Source organism: Phaseolus vulgaris, chromosome 4 (assembly GCF_051622355.1).
Source record: "Phaseolus vulgaris cultivar YP4 chromosome 4, ASM5162235v1, whole genome shotgun sequence".
Classification (NCBI taxonomy): domain Eukaryota; kingdom Viridiplantae; phylum Streptophyta; class Magnoliopsida; order Fabales; family Fabaceae; genus Phaseolus; species Phaseolus vulgaris.
Genome location: NC_143501.1, coordinates 33,434,342 through 33,448,625, shown reverse-complemented (window position 1 = coordinate 33,448,625; position 14,284 = coordinate 33,434,342). Strand labels below are relative to the sequence as shown.

Sequence of the window (14,284 nt, the reverse complement as noted above, 5' to 3'; positions counted from 1 at the left end):
TGAACAAGTTCAAATTGTGTTAGACTGTTTTGAAGAATCAATCTGTTCCTTTTAAAAACAATCTGTTTTTAAAAACAATCTGTTTTTAAAAAAAATCTGTTTTTTTTCTTCTGATATACTAAAAGCTGTTTACGTTTGCGAAAATTTTATATGTTCAATTCACCCCTCCCCTCTTGAACTTAGATACTAATAGACCTAACATAAACAACCGATTGTTTCTACGAAACAACCGATTGTTTTTCTGGTACTATAGCTTTTGCTTGCTGTTTTGGCTAACTGAATTACTAAATCAATTGGTTCCTGAGATAAATTCGTTCTAGTTTTGAAAAGTTTGCGAAAACCCTCTTTAAACAATTCACCCCCTCTAGTTTAAAGCCATCTTTTCTAACAAACCAGTCCATTCCCAATATAACCTCCAAATCTTTTAGAGGTATACAAATCATGTTGATCTTATATCTCTGCCCATCTATAATTACTGGACACTCAGCACACATGGAAGAAGTTACTATAATACCTTATGTTGGTGCAGATACCACCAACTCAAATTCTAATTCTCGGACTGGCAACTTAAGTTTCTTAGCACACTCAAAAGATATAAAAGAATGGGTTGCCCCTGAATCAAACAATACAGATAACTGTGTTCCAAGGATAGAACAAATACCTCTAACAAGGCTATCAGACTGTGAAGCTTCAGCTCCACTAATAGCAAAAACTCTGCCAGCAGTTTTGGGTTTTTTATTACTATTTTGTTGTACTTGTTGCATTTCGCCAGAATTTAGAGCTCCTAATTGGACATGATAGTCTTTTGTTGCATGACCATACTTGTGACATCTATCACATGTCACATTTGACACTGAATGAGGGAAAAATCTAACAACATGTGGCCCACCGCATCTAAAACATTTGAAACTAGGTGGTGATTGAGAACTGGGTCTTCCGCTACTATAAGATTGAGGTCTGAAATAAGGTTTCGTTTTATCTTCATATTTAGGCATGCTTTTAGAAGGTCCTCCCACTTGAGGCTTAGCAAGTCTGCTACTATTTTTGAATCTCTCCACTACTTTTGCTTTCTCCACTAGAGCAGGGAAATCTCTAATGGACATAGGAATCACCACTTCTTTAAGTTCGTGCTTTAACCCAAACTCAAATTTTCTACATCTCCAAGCCTCAGTCATGGTCTGGGTGTAGAATCTAGCTAGGTGTTTGAACCTAGTAGCATATTCAGTGACTGAAAGATTTCCTTGTTCCAGCTGCATGAATTCAATTTCTTTTGCATACCTGACACTATCAGGAAAATACTCCTCCAGGAATCTTACTTTGAAGTTCTTCCAAGTGGCATCTTCTCCTTTGTCTTCCATCATTTGCTTCATTCCTATCCACCAAAACTCAGCTTCTTCAATAAGCATATAGATGACATAAGATAACTTTCTCTCTTCAGGGCATTGAGTAGCTTCAAAGATTCTTTATATGTCTCTCACCCACTGGTCTGCTCCATCTGGATTTACCTTGCCATTAAATTTGGGTGGATTGTGTCTCAGAAAATCCTCCAGACTAAAGGTATGGGTTTGTTGATGAAGTTGAGATGCTTCAGTTGCTAATCTAGTTGTTTTTAATTGATGAAGGACGACCTGATGTTGTTGTGCCATAGTAACACTTTGTTGTTGCAAGGCTATTGCCATCATCTCTATTGTCCGAGCTAAGTTGGGCATATCTACTGGTGGAGGAGGAGTAGGTGGTCTACGTGCCATCTTCTAAGCACATAAAGAATTGGATTAGAAATTACTAAAAATTTCCAACTACATCTTTAAGATAAATTAACTTAAAAGAAATCATCACACAAAATAGATACAAAACCAATCAAGACTTATCTCTAAAATGTACTCTAGCTACTTAGAATTAAGATTGAAAATAATCTTGATCTAGTCATGAGTGTGCACCCTCACCACTCTATCAAGATTCTTTTCATTCTTAATACTTTCATCTTTATTCATAACAATTAACTTGACTCAAACACAAACAAGATTTCAAGAAAAACAACTTTGTCAAATATCTTATTAGAAACTTTTAACTAAGTCTTGAGGTTAGACGTAAACAAAAATCTGCACGCAGGAGAAACAGAATAAACCCACTACCCTCAGGTTATCCTAAGGATGTACCGCTCTGATACCATTAAATGTAACACCCCATAATTTACATATAACTATTACAATAAAAGTTCTACCAGTTTCTATACAAACTGGAGTTTTTCAAAACATTCCTAATACATGATTAGGATTTATAGAAATACAAATATTTACATCATAGCTCAAAATAAAATTCTGAAACCTCTAAGGCTCTCTTACACCTGTATGGTCATCTACTCGTGTACATAGTACAATCATCGCAGTTCAAACACAACAAGAAAAGCAAGGGTAAGCTAGTGAAAATAGAATTTTATAATATACACACTTAAATCCAAAGAGAAAACCAAATTACATGATCAATTTATCAAATTATTCAATTTTCTTCAAATCTCAACAATAACACAGTCACATATCACATGGATCTACACATCTAGAATATTCAACAAACAACATCTTCCGGAAGACCTGTATTAAGTAAGTCCTACCAGAGACTAACACCTAATCCAAAGATTACCAGCGAATCCAACAAAAAGGATCAGGGTAAGTTCAATACAACCCAAGCCGTGCATCTCATATGTCACGGTGTGCATGAACTCCCCCATCAGCTTCTCACCACCTGATATCTTAGTCTATGTGACTTAGATCATCAGTGAAGCTCAGAGATCTCTCTTACCATATAGGCATCAATACTTAATACACAACAAACATCAGTCCATACATTATCCCAAATGTATGAATTCAATTACATACCATTCCGTCATACAATATCATTCAAAAAGTGATCCACAATATTCAAAAGTCTATTTGACATAAAAAAAATAACACTTTAATACTAAATAATCAAAACCTAATATTTCCACAAATTTAAATAATATATAAACAAACAACCCAATATATATAAACACACAACATCCCTGCAAGAGAAATTGAATATTGGGACCACGTCCCTTCCACATTCAGATCTTCTATCCTAGGATTCTATTAAAAATTAAATTTAGCTTCCCTTATGATATGATTCCACTAGCAAAATAGAGATGATTCTTTGACATTCTATGGAATCAACTTGAGTTGGAGAAAGAATAGGCACTTTTAATAGAATTGGATCAATGTTCTATGTTTCAAGAACTCACCAAAACTTGCACCAAACACCAAACTCACATGAAAGAATCATCTATTGTCAATTGAACCGATTAAAATGTGTTTAAAAGAAAAAGAACCGAATAGAATGCTTCAAATACAGAATTGAACCGAACAAACAAGCTAGAACAGAAAAGAACCGAACATAAAGTGAAAAGGAAGCTTAACACCGAATAGAAAGAAGCTTAAGACATGGTTTGGTGATGAAGGAGAGAAGAACTTATGGAGATGAAGGACTTGGTTTGGTGATCACGCCACTTGGATGGTGAAGGCTCCAAGGTAAGTGAGCTAATGCCGCCACTTGAGAGAACCAAATGCACTCAAGATAAGACAAGGTGTAGGAGAAGACAAAGTTCTCACAATTCTCTCTCAATTTGAGTAGAGTTTCTCTATATCCAATTTCCAATCTAAATTGTGAAGGACCCAAGCCCTCATTTTATAGGAGCAAGGGTCGGCCAAATACAAGCTTATTCTAGAAGCTACCTACTCCTACAACACGCCCCCCTACTAAGCTCACTCCTAAGCTCACGCTCACTACTAAGCTCACACCCCCAAACTCTTAAAATCCTAAACTAAAGCCTAAAAATGCTTTACAAAAGAGGTGTCTCATGTTTCCCTCTAAGCACTTTTTATTACACAAGAAACTATAAAAAGAGAAAACAACCTTCCATTATTTCCTAATGCCTTGAATTGGCTTCTTGTAAGCCTTTGAGGTGGGTTAAAAACTCCTTGAGCGTCTATCACTTGAGCCCCTACCTCTTCTTGTCCTTGATTATTGGCCTCCATTGTGTCTTGATCTTGATCTCCATCATACTCCCCGAGTTGGAGAGAATTCGACCACGAATTCTGTAGACCTACAGAAAAAGGAGTTAGATCACTAATATTAAATGTATGACTACCAAGGTATGTATCAGGCATATCTAACTCATAAGCATTGTTATTAATCCTCTTTAGGACTTGGAAAGGTCCATCACCACGAGGCATTAGTTTGGACTTCCTTTGAGTAGGAAAACGATCTTTCCTCAAGTGAAGCCAAACCCAATCACCCTCATCAACAACAATGCTCTTCTCCTTTTATTGGCAAGTTCAGCATACTTGTCAACCTTCTTCTCAATTCTCATCTTGATGTCTTTATGCAAAGTTTTCACAAAAGAAGCTTTTTCATCCCCATCTTTGCACAAGACATCCTCAAGTATGGGGATAGGAAGAAAATCAAGAGGTGTTAAGGGGTTAAACCCATAGACAACCTCAAAAGGAGAATGTGAGGTGGTAGAATTTACTACACGGTTATAGGCAAATTCAACATGGGGTAGTATATTCTCCCACACTCTAGGATTCCCGGAAATGAAGCATCTCAATAGTTGTCCCAAAGTTCTATTTACCACTTCGGTTTGACCATCGGTTTGTGGGTGACAAGTGGTAGAAAATAAAAGCTTAGTACCAAGCTTACCCCACAAGGTCTTCCAAAAGTGACTCAAGAACTTGGGATCTCTATTGGACACAATAGTTCTAGGAATCCCATGCAAACGCACCACTTCTTGAAAGAAGAGGTTTGCAATATGACATGCATCATCCACTTTGTGGCAAGGAATAAAGTGAGCCATCTTTGAAAAATGATCCACTACCACAAAAATGGAATCATTTCCCTTTGATGTCTTGGGTAATCCTAAGATGAAATCCATAGATATGTCAACCCAAGGCATTGAAGGGATAGGGAGAGGAGTATATAAACCATGGGGATGCATCCTAAATTTAGCTTTACGACAAGCTATGCATTTATCACACAAACTATGAACATGTTTATGCATATGAGGCCAATAGAAATGTTCATGCAACACATCCAAAGTTTTAGCAACCCCAAAGTGACCCATTAAACCTCCTTCATGTGCTTCTCTAACAAGAGATAATCGAATTGAACTTTGGGGGACACAAAGACGTTTTCCTTTAAAAAGAAAGCCATCTTGTATAAAAAAAATCTTTGTGCCCTCCTTTAAGACACTCTTGATAGATAAGAGAAAAATCAAGGTCATCATGATAAAGATCCTTAATGTGATCAAAGCCAAGAAATTGAGAACCCAAAAGATTTAGCAAGGCATATCTTCTAGAAAGTGCATCGGCCACAACATTTATTTTGCCTTGCTTATGTTTGATCACATAAGGAAATTGCTCAAGGAATTCCACCCACTTAGCATGCCTCTTGTTAAGTTTGTTTTGGCTTTTCAAATATTTAAGAGACTCATGATCACTATGAATCACAAACTCTTTAGGAAAAAGATAATGTTGCCAAGTAAACAAAGCTCTAACAAGGGCATATAATTCTTTATCATAAGTGGAATAGTTGAGATGACTCCCCTTCAATTTCTCACTAAAATAAGCTATGGGGTGGCCCTCTTGAAGGAGAACAGCCCCAATGCCTATACTTGATGCATCGCACTCAATCTCAAAGGTTTTAGCGAAATTAGGAAGGGCTAAAATGGGAGCATTAGTCAATTTTTCTTTTAAAATCTCAAAAGCTTTTTGTTGTGCTTCTCCTCATTGAAAAACCACATCCTTTTTCACTATATCATTGAGAGGTTCGGCTATTGTACCAAAGTTGGGTACAAATCTTCTATAAAAAGAAGCAAGTCCATGAAAACTTTGGACTTCATTCATACATGTAGGTGTAGGCCAATTTTAAATGGCCACCACCTTAGTTTGATCCACATGGACCCCTTTGCTACTCACAACAAACCCTAGGAATTCTATAAGATCAAGTTCAAACATACATTTAGCAAGGTTAGCATACAAATGTTCCTTCCTAAGGGTTTCTAAGACTGGTCTAACATGCAACCTATGGTCATTCAAAGATAAGCTATAAATGAGGATATCATCAAAATAAACAACAACAAACTTACCAATGAAAGGTCTCAAAACATGATGCATGAGGCGCATGAAAGTACTTGGAGCATTAGTTAAACCAAAGGGCATAACTAACCACTCATATAAACCAAAGTTGGTCTTAAAGGCCGTCTTCCATTCATCACCCGGTTTGATACGAATTTGATTGTAGCCGCTTTTAAGATCAACCTTTGTAAAGATTTTAGAACCATGCAATTCATCCAACAAATCATCAAGCCTAGGTATGGGATGCCTATATTTAATTGTAATGTTATTAATAGCCCTACAATCCGAACACATCCTCCATGTGCCATCTTTCTTAGGGACAAGGATAATAGGCATAGCACAAGGGCTCATGATATCTTGGACCCAACCTTTTTCAATCAAAGCCTCTATTTGTTGGCGAATTTCCTTGGTTTCACTTGGATTGGTCCTATAGGCCGGACGATTGGGTAAGGAAGATCCCGGAATCAAATCAATTTGATGCTCAATCCCTCTCAAAGGTGGAAGGCCTTTTGGAGGATCTTGAAACACATCTTGAAACTCCTTTACCAAATTATCCAAGCCATGAGAACTATCAACAAGTGGTTCTAACTTAAGAGGTCTAGGGATAGCTAAGAAAATAGGATTGTGAGCCACTATTTCCCTTTGGACCGCATGCCTAGACACAAGAAGTGTAGGCTTAGGACTTTTTTCTTTTTCACTCTCCCTCTTTTTCTTCATTAGAATTTGGTCCTCATGGACTTCTCTTGGAGAGAGAGATTTCAAAGTAACCTTGTGACCATGGAAATCAAAAGAAAGTTTGTTGGTAAAGCCATCATGAAAAACTTTTCTATCATATTGCCAAGGCCTTCCCAAAAGAACATGTGTTGCTTCCATGGGCACAACATCACATAATACCTCATCTTTGTATTTTCCAATAGAGAAATGGATGAGGACTTGTTTATTCACAACTATTTCTCCTACCTCACTAAGCCATTGCAATTTGTAGGGCTTTGTATGAGAGATAGTAGGCAATCCAAGTTTATCTACTACTCTTGTACTAGCCACATTAGCACAACTACCCCCATCCACTATTAAGGAACAAATGTTGTTTTGAATAAGACATCTTGTATGGAAAATATTTTTCCTTTGACTTTCATCAAAAGGTTGGAAACTTGTCCAAGAAGTCTTCTCACAACTAACAAATCTCCTTCAAGTGGACTCTCACTAGATGCCCTAGAATGTGAAGAATGCATAGGTGAATCCGAATCATGCTCACTCATGACAATGCCATTATGCACAAACATATTCCTTTTAGAAGGACAATTAGCCGCAATGTGACCATAACCCATACACTTAAAACATTTCTTACTAGACGATTTAGTTGGTGACTTAGGCATAGAAGTAGAAGGCTTAAATTCCCTTGGTTTGAAAGAAGAATCTTTAGAAGGAAATTTAGAAAAAGACTTTTTGTTCTTCCAAGAATTGTTGTAGTAACCATCGTTGGGCTTCCACCTTCATTGCAAGATGAACCAAAGAACCCAATGATGAATACTCTTGAAGTTCAACAATATCTTGAATATCCTTCCTTAGACCACTCACAAACCTAGCTATCATAGCTTCCTCACTCTCACGCATTTTAACCTTAAGCAAAAGCATTTCTAATTCTTTGTAATAAGCATCCACACTTAGCGTGCCTTGTTGAAACCATTGGAGTCTCAACATGAGGTCTTTCCTAAAGTGTGGTGGCACAAACCTAAGGCGCATTTGATCCTTTAAAGAGTTCCAAGAGTCCACGGGAGGACCCTTGTGATAGATAATGTCCTTTACAACCCTATGCCACCATTTCATGGCATAATCACTAAACTCTAAGGTAGCTAGCTTAAATTTGTGCTCATCCTGGATCTCATGGATCTCAAAAATTTGTTCACATTTAGCCTCCCAATCTAGGTACACATTAGGATCACTATCCCCATTGAAACTAGGAATTTTGACCGAAGGGAGCTTAGCCTTTGCGTCTTGGTAGTAGCCATCTTCATGGTGGCGTCCATCTTCATGAGCATGAGGTCTATATCCATGAAAGTGTGGTTGAGGTCTCCTTCTTCTATGTTCCTCTTCACGGCCATGATCATTGGAAGAGCCTCTAGATGAAGGTCTATGATGATGACGCTCTCCATGGATAGAATGAGAAGACCTAGCTTGCTTCATTTCAATGCTTTGCAATTTTTCCTCAAACCGTCTAATAGCTTCATCTTTGAGGGTAATGGTTCGCTTGGCCTCTTTTAATTCACCAAGAACAAAAGCTTTGCTAGGAGAATGCTGGTTGTAAGACTCATCACTGGAATATGAAGCCATTGGTAAAAGAAAACAGCAAACAACAAAACAGCAAACAAAGTTAAGAAAACAAAGTTAGCAAAAATAAATTGGAACCAAACTGCCGAAGTGAAGTGTCACTTAAATCACTCCAAAGAAAGAATACTCCCTTTACCAAGCTGATCTTGAGGCCTTGAGTAACCTCAAATGAAATATGGCAAAGCAAGAGCACACAATCTTCAAAGCCAATCACCACAAAACCAATGAATAATGAAAGACAAGCAAGAAAAGGTATAAGCAAAAAAAAAGGCTATAACAAAAGGAATACTAGATGTATGACAAACTCAAAGAGTAATGAATAAAAGACAAGCAAGAAAATAAGGTACTCAATGAAAAAGAAGGCACACAAAAGATACCTAAAAAAAAGCACTAGATTAGATGAAGAAAAAAAAACAGAACTACGGGAAAATATTTTTGTGCAAACTGTGCTTGATGTTCACTGATTTATCTGGAACGATATAAAGCGAACTGGATTATGAAATTTTAATCACAGAAAGTTCAAGATCTTAGCTCAACAATGGCACTGGAATCACTCAAAAAAAGCAAGCCAATTAATTGAGATAAATTTTCTAAAATCGCTGCCAGATTACCGTATTTTTTTCGGCAGAATTGCACACTTTTTGTTTTTGATTTTTTGTACTTTGAATTTTAAAGTACTTCTTTTTTCTACTCTTTTATAACACTTTAAAGAACACAAATCCAAAATTTCAGAAATTTCCAGCGAGTAAATCAATTGCAATAAATCGAAACAGTAAGCACGTTTTCAAAAAAACAGAGGAATCCTAACAGGAATGAAAAACAGAATTAAGAACTAGCAAAGCCATAATGGAAATTATGTATAGGAACTTGTATAGATCTAAAATACAAGTATGAACTCAATACTAAAACAGAAAATGCACAAAGGATCAAAACAAAAGTTCAGAAAAACTGTATTATACCAAAGCAAGAAACAAAAAATACAATAAAAGTACTACAAGAAGTGATGACATTCTTGGAAAAACATGACTATGACAAAACTTGTATGGATTTAAAAAGGAAAAGACACAAACACTTGATAGGCACAAATAAGAAAACAACAATAAAACTCAAATTAAGCCTAAAAACATAAATGTAAACAACAAGAATTATAGAGCTCTTGAATTAAAAGTGCAACACAACTCAAAATTAAACAAGAACAAACCTAAACTCTAGATACCACATGATATGATTCCACTAGCAAAATAGATATGATTCTTTGACATTCTATGGAATCAACTTGAGTTGGAGAAAGATTTCCTTGTTCCAGCTGCATGAATTCAATTTCTTTTGCATACCTGACACTATCAGGAAAATACTCCTCCAGGAATCTTACTTTGAAGTTCTTCCAAGTGGCATCTTCTCCTTTGTCTTCCATCATTTGCTTCATTCCTATCCACCAAAACTCAGCTTCTTCAATAAGCATATAGATGACATAAGATAACTTTCTCTCTTCAGGGCATTGAGTAGCTTCAAAGATTCTTTATATGTCTCTCACCCACTGGTCTGCTCCATCTGGATTTACCTTGCCATTAAATTTGGGTGGATTGTGTCTCAGAAAATCCTCCAGACTAAAGGTATGGGTTTGTTGATGAAGTTGAGATGCTTCAGTTGCTAATCTAGTTGTTTTTAATTGATGAAGGACGACCTGATGTTGTTGTGCCATAGTAACACTTTGTTGTTGCAAGGCTATTGCCATCATCTCTATTGTCCGAGCTAAGTTGGGCATATCTACTGGTGGAGGAGGAGTAGGTGGTCTACGTGCCATCTTCTAAGCACATAAAGAATTGGATTAGAAATTACTAAAAATTTCCAACTACATCTTTAAGATAAATTAACTTAAAAGAAATCATCACACAAAATAGATACAAAACCAATCAAGACTTATCTCTAAAATGTACTCTAGCTACTTAGAATTAAGATTGAAAATAATCTTGATCTAGTCATGAGTGTGCACCCTCACCACTCTATCAAGATTCTTTTCATTCTTAATACTTTCATCTTTATTCATAACAATTAACTTGACTCAAACACAAACAAGATTTCAAGAAAAACAACTTTGTCAAATATCTTATTAGAAACTTTTAACTAAGTCTTGAGGTTAGACGTAAACAAAAATCTGCACGCAGGAGAAACAGAATAAACCCACTACCCTCAGGTTATCCTAAGGATGTACCGCTCTGATACCATTAAATGTAACACCCCATAATTTACATATAACTATTACAATAAAAGTTCTACCAGTTTCTATACAAACTGGAGTTTTTCAAAACATTCCTAATACATGATTAGGATTTATAGAAATACAAATATTTACATCATAGCTCAAAATAAAATTCTGAAACCTCTAAGGCTCTCTTACACCTGTATGGTCATCTACTCGTGTACATAGTACAATCATCGCAGTTCAAACACAACAAGAAAAGCAAGGGTAAGCTAGTGAAAATAGAATTTTATAATATACACACTTAAATCCAAAGAGAAAACCAAATTACATGATCAATTTATCAAATTATTCAATTTTCTTCAAATCTCAACAATAACACAGTCACATATCACATGGATCTACACATCCAGAATATTCAACAAACAACATCTTCCGGAAGACCTGTATTAAGTAAGTCCTACCAGAGACTAACACCTAATCCAAAGATTACCAGCGAATCCAACAAAAAGGATCAGGGTAAGTTCAATACAACCCAAGCCGTGCATCTCATATGTCACGGTGTGCATGAACTCCCCCATCAGCTTCTCACCACCTGATATCTTAGTCTATGTGACTTAGATCATCAGTGAAGCTCAGAGATCTCTCTTACCATATAGGCATCAATACTTAATACACAACAAACATCAGTCCATACATTATCCCAAATGTATGAATTCAATTACATACCATTCCGTCATACAATATCATTCAAAAAGTGATCCACAATATTCAAAAGTCTATTTGACATAAAAAAATAACACTTTAATACTAAATAATCAAAACCTAATATTTCCACAAATTTAAATAATATATAAACAAACAACCCAATATATATAAACACACAACATCCCTGCAAGAGAAATTGAATATTGGGACCACGTCCCTTCCACATTCAGATCTTCTATCCTAGGATTCTATTAAAAATTAAATTTAGCTTCCCTTATGATATGATTCCACTAGCAAAATAGAGATGATTCTTTGACATTCTATGGAATCAACTTGAGTTGGAGAAAGAATAGGCACTTTTAATAGAATTGGATCAATGTTCTATGTTTCAAGAACTCACCAAAACTTGCACCAAACACCAAACTCACATGAAAGAATCATCTATTGTCAATTGAACCGATTAAAATGTGTTTAAAAGAAAAAGAACCGAATAGAATGCTTCAAATACAGAATTGAACCGAACAAACAAGCTAGAACAGAAAAGAACCGAACATAAAGTGAAAAGGAAGCTTAACACCGAATAGAAAGAAGCTTAAGACATGGTTTGGTGATGAAGGAGAGAAGAACTTATGGAGATGAAGGACTTGGTTTGGTGATCACGCCACTTGGATGGTGAAGGCTCCAAGATAAGTGAGCTAATGCCGCCACTTGAGAGAACCAAATGCACTCAAGATAAGACAAGGTGTAGGAGAAGACAAAGTTCTCACAATTCTCTCTTAATTTGAGTAGAGTTTCTTTATATCCAATTTCCAATCTGAATTGTGAAGGACCCAAGCCCTCCTTTTATAGGAGCAAGGGCCGGCCAAATACAAGCTTATTCTAGAAGCTATCTACTCCTACAACACGCCCCCCTACTAAGCTCACTCCTAAGCTCACGCTCACTACTAAGCTCACACCCCCAAGCTCTATAAAATCCTAAACTAAAGCCTAAAAATGCTTTACAAAAGAGGTGTCTCATGTTTCCCTCTAAGCACTTTTTATTACACAAGAAACTATAAAAAGAGAAAACAACCTTCCATTATTTCCTAATGCCTTGAATTGGCTTCTTGTAACCCTTTGAGGTGGGTTAAAAACTCCTTGAGCGTCTATCACTTGAGCCCCTACCTCTTCTTGTCCTTGATTATTGGCCTCCATTGTGTCTTGATCTTGATCTCCATCACCTTACGTCTTGCTTTCCAAGCAACTTTTAGAATTTTATTCCCACAGTCTAGATAAGCTTCAAGATTTACGGGCCTAATGCAAGTTATCCAAACAGAACAAAAATTCAGTATATAGTAGAATAAGTTGAGAGGATTAAACTTCTCAACTGACCCCACCGAGATTGATGACTAAATCCTAAGGAAAAACAGAGAACAAAGGATACTTAGAGTAAAAATGAACTTACTCTGTTTGAAAATATGATCAGGTAGAAATGTTCCATAATTTCTCAGTGCGTGGTATAATCAGATTCTAAAATAGATGAAGTATGGAGTGAGAAATTAAGAGAGAAGGTAGAAGGGAGAGATGGAGAGATGGGGAGAGAGAAAGGAAAATGAAAAGTAACCGTGGCGGTGGGGTCTGTAGCTTTTAAAACATTTCACTTTGTTACAGAAACTGGTAGAACTTTTATTGTAATAGTTATATTTAAATTATGGAGTGTTACATATATATTATTAATTATATTATTTTATAATAATTATTTTTTTATAATCTTAATTATATTTTTAACTTTAAAATATAATTTTATTTTAAAAAAATAATAATTTAAATTAAAAATAGAAAGGATAAAAAAGTAAATTATAATTAAGTAATTAAATAAATATACGTATATTGAACTTTCTTCAACTAAAGTTTAGAGGGCAAAAATTTTATGATTTTATGTGATTTTAATATTTTAAGATTTTGATTTTCGAGCTTTCTTTCTACAGTGTAATTCTTTGTTTTTCATTGCTTAGAAACTAAGGGAGCTTAAAAGTTTCAACTTGATTGATTTTCGAGCTTTCTTTCTACATCGAAATTCTTCGCTTTTCATTGTTTAGAAACAAACGGAGCATAAGAGTTTCAACTTAATATGGACTATTTATTATGGTCTTGCTAATTGGATTGAGAGAATCTCCATTATGAAACATTAATTTTAATAAAAAAATTATTATAAAAATGTTATATGGAGATATTGGGATTCTAAAATTAAGACCCGGATATTGTACAGTACACTTCCTTTTAAAAATAAAATATAATTTGTAATATAAAAAACAAATTAAAACCCTAATATTAAATTAATACTTAATTATAATGATTATTTTCTTTAAAATATAAGTAAAATTTTATTAAAAATATAGGCATTACAGAACTTTAATATTGAAATAAAAATTACGAAAATGGTTTAAAAGTAATGTGATAAAAAAAAGTCTCATTCAAAATAAATAAACTAATAAGACCTTTTCATTGATGTTATAATAATATATCTAACCCCAATTACAAATAGTGTTACTCAAGTGCCATGATGACAAAAATCTCTAGAACATATCTTGATGGTAGAATCAAATTGTAGGACATATCTTGATGGTACTATTAAATTGCATGAGCAATGATACTATATAATTCAGGTCGATGAGTGAACAATTCAATTCAGTATATAGTAGAATAAGTTGAGAGGATTAAACTTCTCAACTAACCTGATGGAAACCAAGTAGAGGATGCTCAAGCCCATGAAGCCCAAGCCCAACAAGGGGTCCAAGCCCAACGAATCACTAGGAGCATGGCAAGAGCTTTGGGACAAGAGTATCAAAAGATGGCTCTTCTTATTTCTTTTATAGAGTAGGGGTGCGGATGTAATAAATAGGTGTGTAAGTAGTAGGGGATGCTA

General features: G+C 35.4%; 1 protein-coding gene across 1 annotated transcript; it reads right to left on the bottom strand.

The window, feature by feature from the left end:
* Nucleotides 1-515: 515 nt before the first annotated feature.
* LOC137838710 (uncharacterized) lies at nt 516-1,103 on the bottom strand. The gene has a single exon (XM_068647940.2). It carries the CDS (start codon nt 1,101-1,103, stop codon nt 516-518), a length of 588 nt encoding a protein of 195 aa, XP_068504041.2.
* Nucleotides 1,104-14,284: the final 13,181 nt, after the last annotated feature.